We start from the raw sequence: 25484 nt of genomic DNA, 5'->3' as shown, positions 1-25484 counted from the left end.
TTAGCGGTAGATCAGGACACAGTAGCTCAACCTGGCGCATACAAAATGCACTTTGAGGTTGTAAGAGTGTGGGATAAATGAGCAAATAAATGAAATTTCACCGTTCTAATCCCCAAAACGGAGAGGTTCCAAACAGTTGAAGCAGCTGCTTTTAAACCAATGACTGATTTTTTGTCATTGCTTGGTGCTGAGTGATAATGCAGCAGGTATAATACAATACATGCCTTTAGTGCTGATACTGGTGTATTTCATTAAAACAAAGGGAGAAACTATGAAAACGTGCGTGAATGTTCTTGTTTGATAAGCTGATACAGGTGTTTTGTTTTGTGTCCTAAGGACTAATTCGGTAATAGTGTTTCATATGCATCCTTTAATGCATTTAATTAATGGAAAGCAGAGCGTACAGAAGGCCATCGGTGTCAGCGTGTACACAAATATATAGGCATATGTGAACCTGCATTTTATCAGTACACAGCCGCCTGAAAAGGCCGCAAGGAAACGTTAACTTGCTAAAGGTGGAAGACAAAGAATGACCGATTACAAGTCACCTCAGCATACATTTGTTTTTTAACAGTTCTTTTATAACTTGCATGAAGCACAGAGTTTGAAAACAAAAAAAGCTCCTTTTAACTGATCCTAGTGGGACTGAGTCATATCAGCATCTGTCAGACAGACTTTGCTTGTGTGTATGCCAGTTTGAAACAGATTACCAGCCTGCAATCCCATCTTGGTGACTCAGCTCATGCCGTTTAAAAAAAAGAAAGAAATATGCTTACTCTAAAATGACCAGCGTAGCCACACTGATGACAATCCACTTTGCTCCACAGCAGCAGTCAATCCACACTTGACAATGCAGTCAAAGAAAAAGAGCTACGAATCCACAAAGGCCCCACTTCACACATGAAATGTCATCTTTTTCGTTCTTACAATGACATTAAAATGCTGTGCTTGAGAAGCTTTGGAGGCGAACTCCAGGTAAAAACTTAGATTTGCTTTCGTATAGCACTTTCCTTCCACGTAAAACGCTGTTGCCCATTGGCACATACATGAATACATCAGTTTGACGATCCCACACACTTAAACACTGATGACACTTCCACAAGAAGAAGCTGGAAATCTGACCAGTGAACACCTGATTACAGGTTGACCCGTTCCATCTCCGAGCTACAGCCGCCTACACGCTGCCTTTTCTTCTCCAATTTGGTTTAATAATCTCATTATTTTTCCTGTCTTTAAAAGGAAAACAACCAGAAGGAAAACACTGTAGCCATGATGAATAAAATAATTATCAAGGGAATGGATTAACAACTAGAGCTACATTTCTGAAGCGAGCACTTCAACATAAATCACCATTTTAGATGAGAAGAAATCAGGTAATTATGCCAAAAATGCAACTGCAATAAATGCAATAATTCAATTCAACAAAAACAAAACATACTTGGTGTTGGGTCACCAATATCTGGGAACTGCAGACAGCAAAATGATGTTTCCAACATGTGTAAAATCAAACTGATGCAATTCAACTGTGTTATATGAGGACAACTCCTCCCATATTCATATTTCATGCTACAGAGTCACATTTTCAACACAAGATTGGTTCTTATATGGAGAAATCTGGTACCTGGCATGAGTGGCTGTCCAGTTATTCCCATGGGAGGCATCCCCAGGTTATTCATAGCTGTCGCCCAGGCGTTGGGGTCTGACATCGGCATTGTAATCGAGTTGGAGTCCATTGTCATGTTGCAGATGCCTTCTGCAAAAGGATAAACACACACAAAAAGGGATAAGGAAAAGCGTCAGCATCAGTCAAGTGACTTTCAAATCACCATGACAAAAAGGTAACGGCAGAAGAAGAGCCATGTTGTGGTGAAGACCGAGGTAAACGACTGTTTTTAAGTGTGCAGCGCTGTCGTGGCATGTCTAGTTGCCAAATTGTTGCTTTAAGTCTGTGTTCTGTCTGAGGCGAGGAGAGGCGAGGCTACCGTGACCCTGCAGTCAGTCTGACCACAGTGATTTCAGCAGCGCTGTCACAGAGAATCTATTTTTCCTCGTGTTGTCGTTTGTTCAGTTGGTGCACAGAGGTTCAACAGCCTGGCCTTTTGACACATTCTGCCTCTGTGAGTGTGCTGAAATGGCGCCAGATGCCTTAGAAAGGCACGAGGAGGAGGGGGGGGGAGAAGGAGGACACTCGCACATATCAACACAAAAATGTACACCAATAAGTTCTCCAATGAAAGATCTGAGCTTTCTTTTGCAACCAGAGTAAGAAAATAATAAAGGCTAAACCAAGATTATCAAGGCGAGGAGCATAAATCCTGATTCTATCACACGTTTGCCAGGCAGTCTGCTACTAAACCTTGACAAGCTGAAAACTCTCCAACTTAGAAGGACAAATATGCACATTTCATCTCAAACAGACAACTCCAGATCTGTGGTTTTGCTTCCAAGTGTTGCATAATAAAGCATATTCTGGTCACCATAATAAAAAAAGCCAACATGAACACAAACCAGGGACCTATTCTCTCCATCTGCAGTCCATCCAAGAGCCCTAAATGCTTCTGAATTCTTTCCTCTGGTTGACCTTTTTCTTTCTGACAGACCTGTAAGTTGCTGTGGCAACAGTCCTAATAATGAGAAGAGCTGTAGCCTGCACATACTTCACGCCTCAGAAGGTCTGTGACAGAGCTGACTGTGGTGCTAACTGTCTGCTCCGCGTGCACGAATGTGTGCGTCTGACGAACAACAACTGCTATATTGGTATTCCTGGTGTTCAGACACAGCTGGGAATGTGGAATAATGCCGTGTGCCTCTTTGCTTTCCTCTCAGAGCTGCTAATTTCAGACCCGTCTGCTGTCGCTGCCATAGAGAGGCCCGATAAAACCCACATTGTGTGTGTCGCTGTGATAATGCTGCTGACGAGGACTTCACAGGCTTGTTAACTAACACAACCCTATTAACTGGGGACACTTTTGAGGCGTTAGAATAAAGGAAGAGAAGAGTGGCTGTGAGCTCTGGTGAACAGCTGTGCTGCAGTTTACAGTACAGAAACCTGCAGTGCTAACACAAACACACACCCAGGGCTGACAGGTGACAGCCTCAACCGAACAGAGTCCTCTTGCCTGGTTAAATAAAAACTAGCTTACAACATGGTCTTTTCATACCATACAGACGCAGACTGTTACAGACTCAGTGGTGGTCTTTTCCGAGTTTCCTGTGATGGGTGGGGCTTTGAACAAGAGGGGAGAACTGCAGGAGGGCTTTCATTTTTCTTTCTAAATTTTATTTTTTTGCCCAACACTCTAAAAAGTACTTTTAAATCCTCACTAAAGGTCAGTGTACTTCTTGATTGTGGTGCTCACATTCAAACTATCATGCATTTGACTAGTTAGGTCAAAGAAGTTAAAGTATCAAGTGGCAGGTCAAGTAAATTCAGCTGCAGTAGCCTGTTCCAGTCTTTTGCTGCCCATCCTGCATCGAACCACCCTGTTATCCACTGTCTCGGAGACATACACTCTGTCCTTCATAAATCAATTATATTTTTCTGACTTGCATCCCCTGTATGTCAATATTTAAAGGAATTTTAATTTTGTTATGACCCTAAGGACAGGCCTTGGCTCCCCCTGAAGCAATCATCCTACACCATCGCATCGATGTAAGTGATCTTCGGGGAGAAACAGCAAACAACTGCTGAAGGATCAACACAGGGAGACACATGTGTGAGCACACACCAAGAAACAGATAAACACAGTGCACAAGTTCACCTTGGCAGAAAAGAGGAAAGGGAGCCTGGGATAAGGGAGCCAATAACAGAATCAATGTTGGTAAATATTTTTAACTGAAAACACGGATTAGAGCACTTTGCTTTGCAGCCAATTGTCTGCATGGAATAAAAAGTGCCTAAATAACTCACAGAATCTAAGAGTATTCATCAAGGTCAAATGACTTGGGAAAACTTATAGCAACTTATATACAGTTTCAGCTCTTAGCTTAAGTAACATGTGTGCACCACATAAAGCTGAACATTTAATATCTAGGATGACACAAATGCCTAATATACCGAGTCCGGTTACGAGTGTCTAGCTTCAAAGACAGCAAGGCCTATTCACAGCATGTCCCCATGTCTTCCAAAGTAGTGACATCTTATCTGATTTGATTATTAATCACTAAATTATTATCCAAAAAGGTCCAAAATTCACAGCAACAGCTTGAACAACTTAGATGAAAATTGGGAAGGTCAAATTTCAAAAAAGCTATTTTCTTTTACTGCATAAAAATGATTAACAACCGCTTTGTATTCTTACTGATTTGTTAAGCAGCAAAACTCAAAATGATGACTGCATGCTAACAGTAACAAATACTAATGGACATGCTGTGAAAAGACCAACATGTGTGCACCTCCACATCACTATGACACATGTCTGTATTACGGATTTTGCCGGTGGCAATTAGAGCAATAGCGATTTTGATTCAGCCGGGGTCCACCCGTTCCAAGTCTTTCCTGACACTCTCTGCGGGCTGTGACCAGCTTTTAGCTTCGCTAAAAGGTCCCCCAGGAGGCAGATAGGAAATTAAGTCATTTAAAGGCCCATTGGCCGTAAGCCCCAACAGCAGGCACAGGGACGCTGGGGGCCATTTAGTCTAAAATGCACACGGTTTTAACAGCTAACTACAGGTTTATTACAGCCCCTAGAGAGTGAACTCAAGAGGGAGCATAAAAGATACGGAGCAGAGACAAAAACAGAAAGAACAGGTCACTTAATAGATGTGATGCTGACGGAAGAGTAAAGTAGAAAATGGAACCGAACTTCAACATTGCACTAAATAAAGCACAGAGGACTGATGATAGTCATTACCACAAAGCAGGAACAGCAAAAACCCACAATCATGTATTATATTATTCCATTGCTGAACACAAAGTGGTTGAGCTGACAGATAAGCACATTTAAAGTTCACTGCATGTCCTCCAACCAAATGAAAAACCAATACCCCAAATATTTGTTCCACACTATGTTCTGACTTGTTAGTTTCAGGCAAAACATTGGAAGAGAAATCTGCCACTTTCCATCAAGAATCATGAGTACAGTAACATTTACAAGGAAAGAAAAAATGACTGCCCTAGATGCCTTTAATGCAGAAGACGCAATGTGCAGAACAACTGATACATCTTTAACCTAAACCTCTCCCGAAGTCTCCTGAGGTCTGTGTGTTTATCTGCAACTGTCTCTGAGTATGTGAGATAAATAATAAAAAAACTACTTCATATGTGAAAAATACTTAGAGCCTAAAACCACGAAGATCAGACTTACGCAATAGTAGAAAATCTCCTTTTGAGGACAATTTGTACGACTTTATCTTTGATAAATTATGAAAACCTTCTCAAAATGGATAAATCGGTTCATAAAGATCACGATTTTTTCAATGACTTACGTGACTAACATACACAGGCACATATACGTACAGAGTGTGTGTGTTTAATAATGCATGACTGCCCTTCTTTCTGCGTCTTTGATCTGTTAATTATGATAAAACTAGTAGGGGTCTGGTGATTAGTGGCAGCAAAGGCAAAAATGCCCAGAGTGTTATACTGCACTGCGTCTCACTTAGGACCCAAAAAGAGGACAACAAAGTGAAGACGTAAAGATGACAGACAAGGCCTGAAGACAGTCTGGCCTCATGGGGGGGGGGGGAAGGGGTCAGAAACTCCCTGTGCTGTTTCACTTTCAATCACCTCGGTGTTTCTGATACATAAAATCATTAATGAGAGACGAGTGCTGAGAGAGAGTCTCAGATCTGTTAGGTTAGTTTGACGTTGTAATCATTTAGCACTGCTGGTGATGTCGAGACAGATATTTTTTTGTGACTGCTTATCCAACTTTTTCTTTCTTGCACTTGTGTCCATGACTTTTTCCCAGACATTAGCTTTATTTGAAGAAAAATAAGGAGAAATATTATTTTACAGCAATACAAAAGCCAAACCGCCTTAAATACAGACGCTGTCTGTCAAATAGCCGACTACAAACTACAAGATTCATGGTGCTGTACGGTGACGTAGGAAGAAATTTCATCACCCGGCAAATGTGAATATGAGGCAACCTCAGGCATTGTTCATTGTACAGAGGGCTAAACAGCCTTAAGATTTTAACCATAATGCAGTGCTGCTGAAAATAGGTGTTACAAAATACTCCCAGCAACTGACTGCAAATAAATTCATTGCAATTTGATGGCTGAGAGTGTATCTTTGTGTCCAACAGGTGACTGTGGGTTTAGTGAGGTGGTGGCAGCGGAGGTTGTCAAATCAAATTACGGACTCTAAAATTGGATTGGAAAAACTAACCCCAACACCAATTCTCAGCAGAGGTGAAATTCCAGCTCCACAAAAAAATACTAAGAGACCAATGCATATCTAATGACTAATGCATAATGTATATTATAGTCCAATCAAGCGCTCACGCTTATAAAGACTCCACTGCTTAATCAAAGTGCAGGAAATACTACTTTCTCTGCAGAACTTTTAAATAAAAAGGCATTTCCTTATAAAAATGTGCCAATTTTTAACTGATAAAGGAAAACGGGTTCGTTGTTCTCTACAAACCACATGAAACTGTCGCCACAAAGCAAAGCACAAACAGTCAAACTGCAACACCCTTATGTACTGATGCTGCATAGATCTTCCCTTTTAGTAAACGGCTTCTTTTATATAATATCTGTAAGACTACAAAGTGTTGATCATGCGCTGACCCATAATAACGTAAGAATCACAGTTCCATATTTTCATTCTAGCTATGAATTACAGTTATTGTGCCACTGCGAGCACACTAGTGAGAGCAAAGACTCAACAAAAGCTGCTATTGTTGCTAATATGTTTGTAATAAAAATGATAAAATCCATGCTTTAATTCGCTCATCCCAACAAGTCATCCACGCTGAGAGTAACTGGATAATACTGCTGACATAATAAACCAACAAATTACTGCTGCTCTCTCATGACTCCAACAAGCTTTGCTCAGCAAGTACAGCTAAATGCCTAATTTCAATTCCCCAAATGAGTTTCATCGCTGGATTTGAAATGGCTCAATGCTGCTGTTGTGTCTTTTAAGAAAATATTGCATGATTAGACTGCGCTATGAAGCAAAGACGCCACACTAGCGCACATCGGGGGGGTTGAAGAGCCATAAACCCACAATATGACAAGTGGCAATGACTGAGAAACAGAAACAGACGCGGTGATGCACAGTGGACATCAGCATTCATCTCACTAAAAGAGGTCTTTCTGAAGACTTCAGTGATAGGCATATTACTTATAGTAAACAACTTCAATGTCTACTTCCTTATCTGGAGCTATTTTTATACAAATAGAGCAGAGGCCCTTGTGTTTGCGTCAATGTTGTCAAGGAGAAACATCCGTTCCTGGACGGGAGCATGGCTCTTCCCCTCCTTATCGGGTTGAGAGAGGTGACAGACAAGAACAGATTACTCCGACATCTTGGAGTGGGGTAAGAGGGATGGGAGATAAAAAGCATGAAAGAGAGAAAAAGAGAGATCACAAACAGAGTAGAAACCTGACCACATCAATATTATCAAGGCATTTCAATAATGCGATGGGGGCTGGGGCCTCTATCGGATGCTTGTAAAGTATCGTATGTCTCTAAAGCTGGCGCTTGGTAAGGAAATCAATGAAGACTCTCTTCCACACTTTCTTTGGAAGTTCCTGAAATGTATAATTTACTGGTTTGCATTGTTGGATGAAATTGTGCAAAAGCTTCAAACTCACAGTGCAGTTTCCTGCAGTGCTTTCCCACATACACAGGTGATTCTGAACATTTTGATTGGTCGAAATATGAAGTTTTATGCTAAGATGATACCGGTGGATGCATCTGTACACCACCAAGCAAAACAAGCTTCAACTTGCTGCACAATCAATTGTGTTGCAGAATCTTTGCTACGTCGGCTTCAGCCCTGGTAAGCAACAGCAGGCAAATGACTTCGTTGTTGCTTCCTCCCAAAGCTTCTGGGCTCTGCCTCTTCTCCCATACAATCCCCTTGACTGCTAGCTCCTTAATTACTGCACCACAAAACAATATCTGCCGTCCAATAAATATCAGACTTCTGAGGAGCCTGAAATAAATCAGAAACCATAACGCTGGCAAACATTTACCAACAGCTGCAGAACAATTCCATATCAAAGTTACCCAGGTCTGCTGCTGTAATGGTCCACTTGCCCAGTTCTTACTGAAACTAACATTTTCCCTATGTATTGACTGATGACAACTCTATGAAGGAAAAATTAAAAGCACTAGACAGAAGGTTGGGCAAATTATACATTTTAGCTGGAAGGGTGCTGACCCCGTGAAGCGGCCTTGGATTGGGGTAGAAAGTGGATAAACGGATGGATTTATGGATGGCTGGGAATAAATACAACAATCAAGTTTTTCCCCTTCCTCCTCTGCCATATACCACTCAGAAGAAGTCATTCTTTGGCAAAACATCAAATGCACTGTGTTACTTTGGAAGTTAACGCACAATCGATTATTCAGAATCTCTTTAATCATCACAACTGAAAACATCCTTAGCTGAAATATTGCTGGAAGCAGAAGAAGTGCTGCAGGCCTGACTGGACGCAGGAGTAAACTGACTGTAGGACTGACTTTAATGATGAAACAAAAACAGCTGCTGCTAATCTGTAGGAATGATGAGCTCTGAAAGACAGGAAGTCACTTTAATGAACATATCTACAGAGAAAGCCAACATCGTTCTGTCCACAATGACAACAGTGTGGATTTGCCCAATTACAGAGAAGCAGATTATTTTCCTGTATTTCTGTCACACCTGGGACAAAAACAGGAGACAGCTGGGAAATCTGTGAGACTAACATTAGGAATGGAAGTAGGGCTGCGTCTTCCTTTTCATTTCTTGGCCTATTAATTTGAACATGCACAATGAATCACTGACGCGATATATAATGTAAAACTCTATTGCCAGCTTATTAATTTAAACATGAACAATGAACAGTGAAGCACTACATTAAACTGTATAAAGGCTGACGCATGGCATACGCAATGTTTGTGAGGTGCATTTCATTCCAGATACCTATCTGGCATTTAGACGGCACCCGTTAAAAAACACCAAGTCCTAGATCTCATTACTGAGTGGAAGAAATGGGTTCTCATTTTAATGTGCAAATGATGTACAGCGCCTATTCCAGTGTCCTGGAGAGGGTATGAGCGACAGCGGCAGAGACTATGAATCTGGAATATTTTAAGCTGGCCGAGCTGTCACGTCGTTAAATACTGATTTGCGAGTAGGTAATCTAATGGTACAGATGTGAAGAAACGCAGTAATACAAGAACATCAATCTCAAGGAGCGAGGTGTAATAGGCAATTTGCTCATTTCAAGTTGTGCAAAAGAAAAATGTGAAAATGGTATTAAATCCTCCGGGATCTGTGCCACCAATTTATGTGCTACACAAAGTTAAGTGCTTAAATAACAAACTACTTGAACCAGATGAACTATGCTTCACCCTACATGCATTTTCTCTACGCACAATGAGGGTTCATTACAACATCTTTTTACTTTTGTTCTCATATTTCCACAAATAGCGGGCAGGGCATATAATTATTTCCTCTTTTTAATTTAGGATATATGCAGTTTTACATGGAATGAAGCTTTGACATGATGGGTTTGCATTTGCCCAGTTAAAGTTATCATGTTATAACTTTAACGGCCACGGTGTCTAACGGTGAACTCACGTGTCACAGCTCTGTCTTAACCTCAGGTTAAGAGCCTTGGTGTCATCCTAGACAGTTCGCTTTCCTATAAATCTCACATCAATAATCTCACCCGTTATGCCTACTTCCATCTACGTAACATTAACAGATTGCTTCCTTCTCTTTCCACCCAGTCTACGTCCATTCTTGTACATAGTCTTGTTACCTCCCGTATTGACTACTGCAATTCTCTCTTGCATGGTCTCCCCCAAAAATCCCTCCATAAGCTTCAACTGGTTCAGAACTCTGCTGCTCGCATTATCACCAGAACCCCTCCTACCAGCACATCACCTGTTCTTCAGGAACTTCACTTCACTTCACAGTTCCGGATAATTTTCAAACTTCTTCTGCTCACCTTCAAGGCCATTCATAACCTCGCTCCTTCTGACCTTTCTGACCTGTTAACCACCACCTGTTCTGCCCGCTCACTTCGTTCTTCTTCTTCTATCCAGCTTACTGTACCTTCCTTCCGCCTCACCACCGTGGGAAGCAGAGCTTTCAGCTGCTCTGCTCCCAGGCTGTGGAACTCTCTGCCCCCTGAAATAAGAAACACTGGTTCTCTCCCCCAGTTTAGATCCCAACTCAAAACTCATCTATTCAAATCTGCATATTCACTGTGAATCCACTGTTTGTTCATTTTATCTTGTGCTTGTATTTTATTGTTCTTATTCTGCCATTGTTTTACTAAGTGTTTTATCCTACTGTAAAGTGTCCTTGGGTGACTTGAAAGGCGCTCATAAATAAAATTTATTATTATTATTATTATTACTGTTGTCACAGTGCCAGATTTCGATATCTAGGACACAACCTTATGCCTGATGTCATTTTTGATAGCACATGTGGAATGACAAAAAAATTAAGAAGTATTATTTATTCACTTATGCATTCTTTTGAACAATTAAAAACAATCAAACAATAACATCAGTGCATAAACGGTGGCACTATTTTTAAGTCATCTGATGCTGGGCAAAAAATAAAGACATACACTCATAACTGTAGGGCATCTCCAGCAGTATTATTATTAGCAACATTCTCTTTGGCAGTGCATAACAAGAAAGGACAGAGTTTTAGGCTGTCTCACGTAGTGCTGCTCTTATGACTTGGCACTACAGCTCCTTGCTGAGCAATCAGAGTTGATATGATACACACTGTACACATCTGTTTTCACATCTGGGACTTTAAGAGAAACACTTTTTGGACACAAATAATTATGTTATCCTGTTAAATTATGATAATGGCCTATTTATAAGCTTAGTCAAATCACCGCTTACTTGCCTCCAAGCTATACAAAATGCTGCTGCTGCCCAACTATCAACACCTCTTAAGCTCACATTAGTTCTACTTTGTATTCTTCACACTAGCACCCAGTAGATTTTAGGATTTACTTTACAATTCCTGTAGTGAAATACAGAGTTCCAAATTATTTCAGCTTCCTATTAAACACACTCGGGCTCAGAACTTGGTGGTTGTGACCGGGAGGGGCAGCTTTTCAGCCTGTGGCACAGAGTTTACTCTAACTTTGGTTAGCCGACTCTGTGGACTCCTTAAAAAAGCAGTTCGCTGCTTTCATATTTAAGGAGGTCTTTTTTGAGATACTTCTTGAGTCACTGTTTTCAGTCTTCTTTCCTTTAGTGTATTTTTATGGGGTTTTGTATTCCTGCTCACTTTTTTTAGCTTTCCATTTTATTTCTAATATTCTTAATCTGTTATTATTTTGATTGTACATCACTTTGTAACAATATATCTCTTCAAAGCGCTTTACAAATAATCTTTACCTACCGATTAATGTTACAGATGGGCAGGACTGCCTCCAACATTAGTGTTATTGTTTTATTAATTAGCCACAGCCGCTAGCTGCTACCTTTATGATAACTAAACAGATGGCTAATGTAACATTCTGCATGTCTGGCATAAACGAGTATTTGTCCCCTTGCTCAATATACGCCGGAATGCAAAGTAAGAACCACTAAATCCAAGCAACATGTTCTGCATGTCACCAGACTCCACAGATTTCCAGGCAGTTTAGAGTTCTTGGAGTAGCTGAGAAACAGGATGTTGTTCCGGTTGACCACACTCAGCGACACTGTGGCCTGGTCTGTGTCGGTTTTTCTTTTGTTTTTCCTGAGAGTCTGTGTTTGGGTGTCCAGTGGCTTAAAAGCCAAACACTTCTGGTAAGAATCATCAGGGTGACAGAGATGAATGTGACACATACTGTAAGGTACCAATGAGAGCAGTCACAGATCATGTACTCCTTAAACAGCGCCTCTGGTCAGACCAGAAATGCGCCACCCTGACTCTGTAACAGTGCTCTCTCTCTTCTTTTTATTTATTCTTATTTTTTTACTATTTGGTAAGCATGCACTGAAAGTACCAATACTTTTAATCAGATTTTAGATCAGCTTTTTCTGACGTGATGATAGCTGGGACAGGCTTCGATGACCTAAGTGAATAAGCGGTAAAGAAAACAGAGGAATGAATGGTAACAATTAAAAACTATTATAATGTTTGCTTGGCTGATTACAATGGGAAAATAAGTGAGACCTTTTGTGAGACGTAATTGGGGGGAAAGTCCTGGAGCGCTTTCACGAAAGCTTAGTACAAAGCGTACGTGTCGTTAGATATTAAAAATGGTGTTTAACTTTCCTGTGACCTAATCTACTTCTACTTCACATTACTCTGCTCAAGCAGAAATGTCAATGCATTTAATGTATATATTATTATGGACATTGATGAAATAAGACACCCAGATTCATGTACATTTTAAATGAACTCTCTCATTCATTAATAATCGTGTCAAAATGTTACTTATGAGCAATTTGTATAACTTCGATCTCTCCTGCAGAGGCTGTATGTTCACCTGAAAACAATCACGTACACGGAGAAACAACAGTAGTTGAGCTTCATCTAAACTCAACATCAAAGGTAAGTCCATAAGGTAAGACAGCTGAAATAAAACACGACTTTAAACAAAAGCTGAATAATGCAACAGAGCTTTAATTTATACCACAGAGAAAACATTAAACACTACAGCTTCTTACTGTCTCGCACTGGTTCACAGACACACCAAAGGAGAACAGACCCAGCAATGAGTTTTCTCTGCAGAGTAATGCAGGAGCTTAGAATAGGTAGCTAAGCATCACTCTCATTACTATATCCTTAAAATGAGGAGTCAACATTTATGAATTTGTTTCTGACTTCATCTAGGTTCTAACAGGTCCTAAAGTTGGTAAGTATTAAACACTTACGTGCTCTGAGAAGAGCTCTGAAATTGAATTCAACTTTTCAGTTAAAATTTCTGAAGTTTAAATTTTAAGTGCATGACTTAACATTAAATATTTGTATTGATGGCCTCTGGTTCAGAAAAGGTAGGCCTTGGCTCTCCACTCTTAAATTAAATGACATCTGAACATCGCTAAGTCAACAATCTACTCTTGTAAAGGGAGGCTAACCCGGTCTCTGACACTCCCAGCTCTCTCTGTTTGCCACGGCCAACTAACTGAAACAAAAAAAAGTAGGTGCCACTAATCGGCATGTGAAAATATTCATGTTAAAATGCAATCATGCAGACCAATTGTCAGAATTTAAATTGTTCAAAGGAAATGTGTCAAATGTCTTTCACATACTGCACATCTGTATTTTGAAATTCTACAACTTCAAGAAACGCTAACGTTAATTAAAAAAAGAAAACGTCATCTTGGTGGTTTCTGCCTTGGCTTAGTCCCCTATAATATGTATGAAATTGTCTCTAATGACTAAACCATGATGCCAAATCAAAAGAAAGCAAAAACCAAGGATCAGTGAAAAATGCTGCCAACTGAGGATGGATCAGATGGCAACTTGGACAAGGGGGGAAGAAAAAAAATGGAAAGCCTCCAGTTTTAGGGGAAAACAATGCATAAAATCCCAATTGTACTACAGCCTGTAGTTCAAAGCTGGTTACATCTGATGAGAAACTGAACAGCTGTGCAGTATAATTGATCCCACATGTGATGTCAAGCACACAGTCTAAGGCAAAAAACCCCAAAAACATCTCTCTGTGCTCAGTTATTGGAGGTTAGTGCTACTGCAGACAAGAGGCAGTAGTAAGCCTGGCATTCCTGGATGTACTATGAAACCTATTGACGTGCAACATGATAACCCTCTTGGTGATTAAATTAAAAATCTGAACCTCCTTCCGCTACTCACTGCACAAGAAGAGTAGTGGAAGATATTACTTTGAAAATTAAATTGTTAAAACAGAGCTACAATCAATACAATGGCCTCTATCATGGCCTTCTGAGACCTTCCCTTCAGAATGCAAACACTTTCGCCTCTTTGTATTTGCCAGTCAGTGCCCTTTAACACTCTTGTAAACATCATCTCAACACAGAAGAGAGTTAAAAAGAAAGAACATACATGATACTGGTGTTTACTGCCCTTCAAATAAAGCTTTCCCCTCTAACCCTGATTTATCTTTACTGCACAGACACACAATTAGCTATGGATCTTATTTATTGTTCTGAAACACAAGCTTAAAGGTTCCCCCACCCCTCCCTTCTTTAAACTGTTGCATGACAGCAGAGGAAAACCTAAAAACAAAGGTAGTGTCAAGAGAAATCTGCAGCCTTTTTTCCACCCTCAGGTTTCACAGGCAGAAATCTCAAGAGTGACCAAGTGTGAAGTTCAGAGGGCCTTATTAATCTCCTCAGTTCTGTCAGTGCTCATGTCTTTCATCATCCCAAGAGGATAAGCAGGAGAAAAGGATACCCTAAGTAAAGATTTATGTGAGTATTTATATAGAGCAGATATACAGTATATAATAATAAATTTGAAAAGCTTAAAGAAAATTTGCTAACATGCCAGGCAGCCAGAGGTAGACCTCGATCAGAGGATGTGAGTTAGGGAAGAGATTATGCTATAGATGAAACATAAAAACCAAACCTATAAAACATGTCTTCTCACAGTAGTACAGTTTTAAAAGGTGAATATTAAAACATAACACACTGTGATGCATTAAGTGAATGCGGTGACCGCTATCCAATCAAAGCTTCGGGACTGATACTTTGCAGTCAGCCTGTGCCCAATTTGAAGCCTTTAGCTCATTGTTTAAAAAGTAGTCATTATGCAGCCAAACCCTCGGTTAGTACAAGAGACATGAATTGAATGTAGTTATTGATGCCTGAAGGACAGCTTGACAACTCTGAGAAAGAAAAACAAGTTGAAGCGCTTCATATAATCCCTTTTCTTTCTTCTTTGAAGTTTAAACTGTCAGAACTAGAGACCAGGGCCTGAGACAAAAAACAAAAAAAAGTTGTATGACTCATTCTTTGTTGCGGTAACAGTGCTTTAGGTCCCCATTGCTTGTTATGCCGTTCTTGGAAAGAAAATGCGTTTGATGGTCGTGGTTAATCAACAGCTGGAACAGTCCTGAAGCAAACTGTGAAACAATTACAAGCCTCTGACAGACAGTGTGTCTCCATCAGCTCAGCCTAAAGATAAAGTGAATGTCCACCGAGTTACCTTAAAGAGTCAGTTTTATATCGTTTCATTGGTATTTGTAAAATCTTTATAATTACATAAAGTCACTGAGAAAAAATTGTTCAGGCACAATTATTTCATAACTTGTTGACAGCGAAGGCTTTAAGCAACTACAAGTATTTGTATGATCGATTTCATTCAAACCAAACCATGTGATCACCAGTCTACTTACACGAATTTAAATTTGATGGCAAATAATTTGTTGTCAGTGGTTACCATGGCAATTATAGCTCGCACTCAGTCACTTACTCATTAGTGTAACTCAGGTGATTCCAAGTGTGACTATTATTGGCCACATGGACAGCTTGTTATTCTGGCTCCATATAAAGAAACACCAATAGCAATAAACTGAAACCGATAGTCAATAGAGAGCTGTGTGTAAGGAGATATCAGAGAGGCAGAGAAGGGCATTCAACACTGTTCTTGTTCAATTTTGTTAAATGGAAACGCTAAACTTTATTGAGTCACATTTGGTCGTTGACATGAAATCGTCAATCAGAATTTTAAAAAAAAAATGTTTCCTTTAGGAGAAAATATAAGAAAAAAGTGCCTCATGAAACAATTTTTTATGTGTACATGGTCAACAATAAACCTTAAACTCGTGTTTTCTCTGCTGTTGCTAGGTAGAATAGTAGGCAAAGAAAAAGGTGTGAAACAAATCTTTAAGATTGACAGATAACAATTTACTGTGAAGCTGAACTCCAGTGACACTGGACGTCCTGGTGCCTGTGAGCAAAAGCATTTGTTTGAGACATCTACAAACAATGACAAACTCTGGGAGCTGTAGCAAGTTTCACATGGAAACTCTGCCTGGCAAAGTCGCTTATGTATATAAAGACAGAAGCATAATTACTTCCTGAAGATCAATCAAAAAAAATTATACGGACTGCAAGAAACTATGGCCCGCAGTTCAAGGAAGGCAGCAAGGAAGTAAAGTCAAGAGGAGTGTAGAAACTTTAGTCAGAGTTTTGAAAGCATTAATTACTTGGATTTTGAGGCTAAGGACACAATAGTGCAAAAATGTCTTTATCAGCAGTTCCAGCTCATACCCATGAGACCTCAGGCTACTTCTGCCAGCAAAAACATCTGCTAAATCTATGAGTATAGCCTGAGATATGTCCAAATAGACCAAAATTTCTACAGAAAGAAAGTGGCCCGGATTTAGCACAGTCAGCTGCACAAGAATGAGTAAAGACCTGGGATAAGGTGAAAAAAATGTGAATCTTTGTGACATGACTATCCCAGGAACTTGGACAAATTAAGTTCAGCGTTGTTAATGACAGCATGGACCTGTAAAGATTCACGGTCCAGCAAATATGTCCATCTGTGTAGACATTTTTGTTCGGATAGCAAACAGAGTGGTTTTCACCCTCTGCAGACATGCACCCGTGCAATCCTCCAAAATCCTAACTGCGCATCAGTGCATGTAGGTGACCTGTACACCTCCCAAATGCTGACCTGTTGACAGGTGGGCCAAATAGGGAAGTGAGTGACAATGGAATTTGCTGGAAACCGAAGAACCGATACAGAAGCTGTACCTTACATCAGATACTTCCCTTATAAGCTCATTCTTTGGTAACGGTGATTGTATCAAGATCCCCACAAAGGTTCCAGTGTCTATAAAACCAAGTGACCAGAGATTAAAAGCAAATAAAATTAGTTTTACACCAGCCCAAAAGGGATATTCATCTTCAGCTGGAACTGAACCAGCAACCTTTTGCTTTTTAAGTAAATGTGCTTCACTACAAAGCAGGCGAGGAATTACAAACCCCTCATCATCAGTGGCACGCCAGTGGAGAGAGTGGACAGTTTCCGATACCTGGGTGTCCACATCACTCAGGACCTGTCATGGTCCTGTCACATCAACACCCTGGTTAAGAAAGCCCGTCAGCGTCTCTTCTTCCTCAGAAGACTTAGAGACTTCCATCTGCCACTGAAGGTGCTCAAGAACTTCTACTCCTGCACCATCGAGAGCGTCCTGACGTCAAACATCTGCACCTGGTTTGGGAACAGCACCAAGCAGGACAGACGAGATCTGCAAAGGGTGGTGCGCTCGGCAGAACGCATCATTCAATCAGAGCTCCCTGACCTGCTGTCCATCTACACCAAGCGGTGCAAGTCCAAAGCTAGGAAGATTATGATGGACCTCTCCCATCCCAACAATGGACTCTTCTCACTGTTGAGGTCTGGGAAGCGCTTCCGCTCCCTTAAGACCAAAACAGAGAGAATGAGGAGGAGCTTCTTCCCCCAGGCTATTCGGGGCCTGAACCAGGTGTAGGACTGGACTCTCCCAAACACGTCACTATAAGACTGGACTCTCACACACGTCACCACACGCACCACCACACATTTCCTATAATCCTATAATTCCTATAATTTATAATCCTTATCTTTATAATCTCTTCTGCTATTTGCACATTCTTTACTGTAAATTCCTAAATTAATTTGTAAATTTTTGTAGTAAATTGTAAATATTGTAAAACTTTTCTTCTGTCATTTAATGGTCGGGCATTGTACAGCTACAAGCATTTCACCCCCATGTCATACTGTGTATGGTTGTGTGTGTGTGACAAATAAAAAAAATTTGAATTTGAAATGTGTAATCCACTACAATATGGAGCCCCCAAAGTACTGGGACCTTTCCTTAAGATATTTTCACAATTAAAAGTTTTTTAGTTCATTTAATTGAAAAGAGAATATTGTACTCATAAATACACATTGATTAGTGTGTAATTCCATGTTCCAACAAAGTGATGTTCCCACAAACTGAGAACTAATGCATTGAAAATACACAGGAGCAGGCACTGTGGAAGCCCCAGTGTTGCCCTGTCATAATGAATAGGATTTTGCACTTGATTCAGTTGGCTCTGATCTACTGGAATCTAGTTGTGATATTTATACACTGAACCATTAAACATTCTAAATTGTAGTCTTAATTGTAATTCTGGAGTTCTGGTTTTCAATCATTTTTATGCAAAGAGGAGTTTTGATATCACAGCTCCACCAGATCTTTATGCCATACTTGGCTGGTTTAGCAGAGATGCATTCCCTGAAACTGCACCTGCTTCTGAAATCGACCAACTGTTCATCAGCACAGAGAAGTAGCAGGGAGATAGTAACTGGATAACTTGGCTACAAATACTGCCCTAATATCTCAGAAAGCAGCACAGTTGTCTGTGGCATGTAGTTCAGGATCTCTTTGAATCTTGTTTGAGCTCTGTTATGTCTGCCATGGTCTACTTCAAAACATTACAGTTTACACACAATGTCCAAAAAACCTAGATACAGTTAAGGAATTATAAATAGCCAGACAACCTACCCTTGTCCTCATGGAAATGTGCATGAACAACCTGCTACCCAACACTTATGACAGATAAGTTCAATATGGATATGATTTCATAAGATAATGGCCTAGCAGCAGACAGAAACAACCCACAAAGCAGTTTGTACCCATTTAGATTTAAATAGTGCTCAGATGTTATTGTTACACAGAAATACAGCTTTTTCGGAATTACTGCAGCCCTTATCACAGCAATGACAAGAGCATAGATAAGCACAGGCAGAGACAGATTGTCTTTAAAAAAAGGCAGAGAAACTGCATTTTCATTCATATTAAGAAACGAATTGATAAGACGCATTTTTAGGTTCTTTAAGCACCTGCTCCCTGGTCTGCACGATTGCCATAGCCAGCGCCAACCCCAGATTGGAATAGAATCTCTGGAAAACAAGGTTCAGGCCCTGGATTTAGCCCTGTCCGCCTACTGACTGCTGAGTCGTTGTCACCTCCCCGTGCTGCTGACTACTGCAGCAGGTGACAGCATCTTATCAGCAGCTGCCAATTACAACATGGGAATCTTATCAGCAGTAGCCAATTAGAACCAGGGGACTTGCTGTGAGGAAATGTCAACAGCTCAGTGAACTTGCCAGGGCTCTTATCTGGCCACGCCTCTTCATCCAGGCAGCTTTCTTTGAGCTTGTCACTGTAACGACTGCCAGTGCAATGTTGTGACAAGAAGGGCTGGAGGAATAGCAGGGTTTCAAAAGAGCAAGCCTCCCAGAAAGACTCCACACTTCCTGAAAGCTGCAATATTTTAGTAGGCTTCTGACAGATGATGACTGGAAAGCTTCAGGATTCGTTCACCTTTCCCTGGGTGGGTGTCCACGCTGAATACCTAAGCTAAAAGAATATATTAAATATTTTGGAATGTAACTCTGCGCATGGGGTCACAGCTCGGTAAAGTTTGAACGCAGCCAAGGAATAGAATAATCTACCTGACATAATGCCAGGAAAAAAAAGTTCTTAAAATTGTAAGGGTAAATTCTCAAATATATAAAAAAAAAAAAACCCAAAAAATAAACAAAAAAAACAATGCTAACCCCCCCCCCCCCCATTAAAGCCTGCATTGAAACCTCAGTCTTTGAACTGTGCAGTAATGTTGCCTTGCTTTTTTTTTTCCTAAGCAATAACTTTGTGTTTAAATAGCTTTATTAAAATTACTGGACAAAATAGACTAGCATGAGCTCCACATCATTGCCGTTCAGCTTAGCTATGCTCATGTTTTGTGCACATCCCACACCAAAAAGAAGTCTCACATCCTGTGACGAACACAGGTGCTTCTATACCTCTATCAAAAAGTAATTGAAATAAAACTGGGTTGTGGAACACACTGGCTTTAGATCAATTACTGTGTAAGATTAGAAAGACGTAGGGAAGTTCAAGAAACTCCAGTGGGGATCAATGGATGACATGCTTCTGCATTTCTGTTCCACAGCTGAGGAAAAGCTGTAACCAGAAAAGATGTTGCAATTTTTGTATTTCTTACATAAAATGATAAAAACGTCTAGATGTCCAACTGGTATTTCAGAAATGTTTTTACACTTTTTAACTTTATAATGTTTCTAACATGTTGTATGCCGAATTTGCACTGTTTTCAATTAAATATATAATTTCACACATTTTCAAATCATTGCAATCTTTTTTCTAATAGACATTTTTACACAGCATCCAATTTCCTGAAACCACTTTAAAAGTTTCTTTTTGCATGGTGAATGTGTGGTTTCTTATCATGTCACACCATGGTTACAGTAACTGAGTGTTCCAATTACAACGTTACAAAATAATCTAAATGATTTTTGGACTTTTCATTTTTTTTAAATATAGCAAAAATGTCAATTGTATTGACTGTGGAAAATGGTTATTCAAAAAAAAAATAATTGAAAGCTATGCAAACTACATTATACACCTGATTATTTCAGTATATAATGAAAAATATGTTGCAGGCTGAATCTTTGCTCGCCAATCTCTGTAAAGAAAGATTAAAAAAAAGAAGCTATCTTACATGTGTACATGTAAGTGCAATGGCCCCTCTTTTGAATTACTCAAGGACAGATACCCAGGCTGGTACTGATAAACGAAACAAAGGCCAACAGTACATGATCAATACCGAAACAAATTAAAGGACATCACTTTTTACTATCACTCTAACAGCTGGAGGTATAGACATTTTTCTGTTGTATGTCATCAACTGCATCACCGGTCGTGAAACTTAATGGGAGACACATATTAGTATGGATGGGTTTTTAAGACCATATATAAAAGATTCTAGCAGACAGTGACCTCCACAGAGACGTGAAGCATTCAATAAATCATGGTCTGATGCGTTCTTTAGTAAAGCTCGGTGGATGGAGGTCATTGGCGTTATTTCAATAGATCATCTTTTTTCTAATGGAAGCATGGTTGACTAGCCATGAGAGATACCTTCCCTCGCAGAAGCACATAGCTCATGGCAGACAAAAAACCTGAGCTGCCTTTGTAAACCCCCTTAACTGGCTTGGAATAGCAACAACGCTGCAACAAAGACATTTTCAGCACCATATTGTGGTACGGCGTTACTGAACACAATGCCACTGCATACTCACAGCTGATCCCCAATAGAAAGGTTTAAAAGGAAAGCAAGGACAAACCGTGTTTCTGTCTGCAGTGAACCAACTTTTTCTATCAGGTCATGTTTTCATGCATGTATATTTTTTAAAGAACCACTTTTGTATGAGGTTCCAACAAACTCGTCGTGAAGAGAATACAGCTGACGTTTCTTTATCTGAAATCACGTCATTTTGACCGTGTGCATGCAGTGTCTCCACATCTCCTTCAGCCACTTGAAACTCTACTTTTTAGTTAGACAAAAGGAAACGTTCTAATAATCAAGTCTCATTGCACCTGCAGGAAACTGTCAACAGAGAAAAAGATAAAGGAAGGAAGGTATGATGGAAGAGTGGACACACTTGGCAAATGTAAAAAGGGGAGCTTCCCTTCCAGTGGCTTTGACAAATGACTCAAAACGCTTTTCCGGTCGATGCCATTACAACATAGTTTGGGATTTAACAACACTAATCATCTGGCATGCTGACTTTAGATTAAACCTATTAACTCCCTACCTGAGGGGGAAGTCAGGCCAAGGAAGAGAACGTCAAAAGAGTGTTAATAAAGCCAATGCCGCATTGATACAATCATCATCATGCTGCAATAACCCTACATCTTCCAGAACGCATATGAGAAGTGACACTTCAAAAACAAAGGTTTGATCACAACATGCAATCTGTGAAACTCTAGTCAGACAACAACCATGTTTTTCTCATATAATTGGATTAAGAATATAAATCGGCCACATTTCCAATATGAAAATGAAAGTCTTGTATAAATATACAGTACAGATTGAGCATGCACAACCTACGCACACAGTACAAAATATATGCAGGTAAAGACAAGCTTATGAACTCCTTAGCATATCATCTAAATCATCCACCCAGAGGATTATCGCCTCCACGTACTAGGAGAGGAATATGGGATGTAGTGAAAGAAGGAAAGGGAAAAGCAGCAGCGAAACCCTGGGCAGAGAAAGTCATTGTTAAGGAAGGGGGTTGCTTATGATAAGATGTTGAAAGTGCAGAGTATATCTGCCCCTCTTAGATGTCTGGGAGACTTTGTGAGAGAAACAGAAAAAGAGACACATCCAGAATTTTAGCAGACTTTCTTCTGATCCATCAGGCTTTTCAAACTGCAGACCAAAGGTACCTGCATGATGTAATCTTGAGCTCGTGTTGCCAGTTGTTGCTAGAGAGCAGCAAGACCGGTGTCTTTTAGAAATTGGAAAAGGTGACGAATAAATGAATAAAGATCACTTCACAAGTAGAAACTGAAATTTAGCTTTCAAAAGAGAAAAAGAAGTTCAATAAATTTGCAAATACTTCTGTAATTGCAGCTTTACTCAATTATTATAGGGGCTTGAGTGTTGAGTGAGTGACCAAAATTGCGATTGTATAAATTTCAATTAAATCTACCTCACTAAAGTAGAAACGATTTGATTCTTTCTGAATCTATTGCATGAATCTGTTCTTGGTCTAAACACACGCACCCTCATGTAGACACTTGTTTTCTTTACTTTTTTTTGAAGCACACGTATCCCTTGAGAAGAAGGGTAGTTTAAAGGCTTTTTTTCTTTGCTTACTTACATGCTGTACGTGTTTCTTCAAAGGAGTCCGAGCACGTGATCAGCCACAGTGCAGCTCTCCCGTGACATTTTTGTTTTTCAGACTTTGCTCAAACGTAACAAAAAAAGAGAAAGACCCTGGACTGTCTGTCAAAAAGTAATCCTGCTTTGGATATCTTCTCTCTGATGTTTTACTATGTTGTCTGCACCTGAAATGTCTTTCAGATAGACTACTTCACTACTGAAAAGCTCTGACATCAATAACTATTCCTAGGCTGTGCGCACACTGGTACAATCATGCAATAATAACAGATGGGTGGCACTTTATGCGTATCGCTGAACAGGCCTTGTGATGAAGCTGCAAGGATGACGGAGTACACAACTCATATTCATGAGTACTGAAGAAAACAGCTGAATAGAAAATAAATTAGCGGTGAACTGATTGTCTTTAGATTTTGAACCAATGTTTAGATAAACACAAAAACAACAAAAGAATCATAAATATGCCGTAAACCTCATGTTTCTTATTATATTCTGCGATCTAGCTGACCTGTTTTTTCCTGCTATACCACAAGCTATGAATCAAATAATAATAATAATAATAATGGATACTTTATTGATCCCCATGGGGAAATTACTTGTTTTTCTCTGCATTTGACCCATTCACTCAGTGAAGCAGTGGGCAGCCCACTAAGCAGGCCCCCGGGGAGCAGTGTGTAGGGACGGTACCTTGCTCAGGGGTACCTCAGGGTAGCCGTTAAGTGGATTCGAACCGCCGACCTTCCGATCATGGGGCGACCACTTTACCTACTGAGCTATCCCTGCCCCAAATCCGATAATCCAAGATAATTTGATTGTTACTCAATAATAAGCATCTGTGCTCTGTGGAACAGTAACTGAGCAAATGATTCACCGCTGGGAATTTTTGTTTTGGACGAAGATGTTTTATTAGCGCTAGCCTGAAAAGGCCACACTTCAGCTGTAAAGCTTGTGTTTACAACTGTAATGAATATAAAATACCAATTTGTTTCGGCCAGTCACAAGCAACTTATGAAAACAGCTGATCCAGCTGTTGTGTGAATGGGTGATTGATCCAGTTTCATTGGCTTGGTGACCATCGGTTTGTCGGCCTCTCGTCAACCAAACTGTCAGTCCTTCGCAGTCTAAATTATATTTTTAAAATGCTCTGATATTTGCTAAGATTCAGGTGCAAAGAGGTCCCTTCCTAACCGAGCAAATGCATAAGATAAATTCGTCACGTTACACGAATCTCAAATTAGAGAAGCATACACAACCTACATGCCGTTATGAATCTAAGAGTCAGATGACAGCTCACATTTAGTCAAATAAATTAGGCTAATTTATAATTGATTAATTACTCATCTTTCTTTTTTTAGTATTACTTCTGAACCACTCTCTCGAAAGATGGTGGCAGGATGACGAAGAAGAGGCAATAATGTCAGGCAGTAAGAGGCAGCTGGTGTGGCTGAGTTAAACTGGCTTCAGGCTTAGAGGGGAAAAAAAGACGAAGGAGAGGAGGAATGGGCGAAAGGCGAGGCGAGGCGGGGCATTAATAGAAGAGAAGTGGAGCTGTGGAGCGTCTGTGATGAACATCCTGCTGTGAGCACAATACCGGTTAAAACAGGGAGTTTCATTCACACGGAGGCAACGAGACAACAAGGAAAACTATGACGTGTCCAAACTGTATTTTCCATGTTTGCGCCCCTTCTTGTTTTGCTTAGGTTCCCAAGAAACTCAAGCTCTGAATGTATGAGCCAAACATACCACTTCCTGTATCATGTTCATCTCCGATTATGTGGTGAAGGAACACTGTGGTCTGTGTGTTCAACAGTCTTCTGGTACCATTTAAAAGAGTTTAAAAAACACACCAAAGGATTGTGTAAAGCAATTTTGGTTCAGCTGTAATAGAAACAAACCTCATCCACATAGACAGCATAAATAATTCATCTAGTAATCCGACCTTTCTGAGAGAGCAATTATTCTTTGGTGTTTTAAGCAATCTCAGACATGTAGAGATCTGACAATCGCTGGTGGCTTCATGAAAAACACTCTAGATAAAACCTCTCAATTGCCTTTACATTTGTAATTGAACCATCTGAGCCTTTGAATCTCAGGCCAGCCCTCTCTGTTAGAGAAACATGCACTCAACAGGAGGAAATGGCAGCTTCTATTTCAACTAAATTGAGGATGGGGGTTGGAGGGCTGAGATACAGAGGAAGTGCTGGGTAGATTACAGCCCTCTTCTGGAGATGTACAACCCTCTTTTCAAAACGGTCGGGACACTGACGCAAGCAGCTTTGTAATTTAAAGTCTGTATTATGCTAAATGGTAAAACATACTAAATGTTCTAAATCAAAGAGAACGTACAGGCTTTCTGTATTATTATTCCACATGTTCTAAGGTGCCAAGGTGTATGCTTCTTGTTCCAGTGTCCATGAAAGTTCTCCAGTGACCTGGGTTGGAAAAGGGAATGGATCGGTAGGGGATAAATGCATGGCAGTTTAGCACCAAGACCATTTTATTTTATGGCCGTCATAGTGTAAATAATTAAAAAAATATATAATTTGCCATCATCTTGCTAAAATAAGCAATGCTTAAGCTGAAAAAGACATCATCTTGATGGCAGCATATTTTCCTCCCAAACCTTTATATGTATATATAACGTTAACAGAACCCTGACAGATGTTCAGTTTAC

The 25484-nt window shown here is 40.1% G+C and overlaps 1 protein-coding gene across 11 annotated transcripts in view; it reads right to left on the bottom strand.

Moving 5' to 3' along the window:
• enox2 (ecto-NOX disulfide-thiol exchanger 2) overlaps window positions 1-25484 on the bottom strand; it is a 192161-nt gene that overhangs the window by 61313 nt on the left and 105364 nt on the right. For 10 of the 11 annotated variants that reach the window (XR_015130404.1, XR_015130406.1, XM_086300899.1 and 7 more), the window contains one exon: window positions 1622-1753. Coding sequence is in view for 9 of the 11 variants with exons in the window: in XM_086300899.1 (XP_086157025.1) it covers window positions 1622-1753 (132 nt within the window). In the remaining 2 variants the exon portion in view is untranslated. Of the gene's footprint in view, window positions 1-1621; window positions 1754-18938; window positions 19070-25484 lie in introns of those variants that run through there. The other variant, XM_086300925.1, reaches the window with a different exon arrangement.

Source organism: Aulonocara sp. 'chitande type north' Nkhata Bay, linkage group LG2, assembly GCF_057382095.1.
Source record: "Aulonocara sp. 'chitande type north' Nkhata Bay isolate Kocher_YH1m ecotype deep benthic linkage group LG2, A_spYH_male_GT1.1, whole genome shotgun sequence".
Lineage (NCBI taxonomy): Eukaryota > Metazoa > Chordata > Actinopteri > Cichliformes > Cichlidae > Aulonocara > Aulonocara sp. 'chitande type north' Nkhata Bay.
This window is presented reverse-complemented; position numbering and strand designations above follow the sequence as displayed.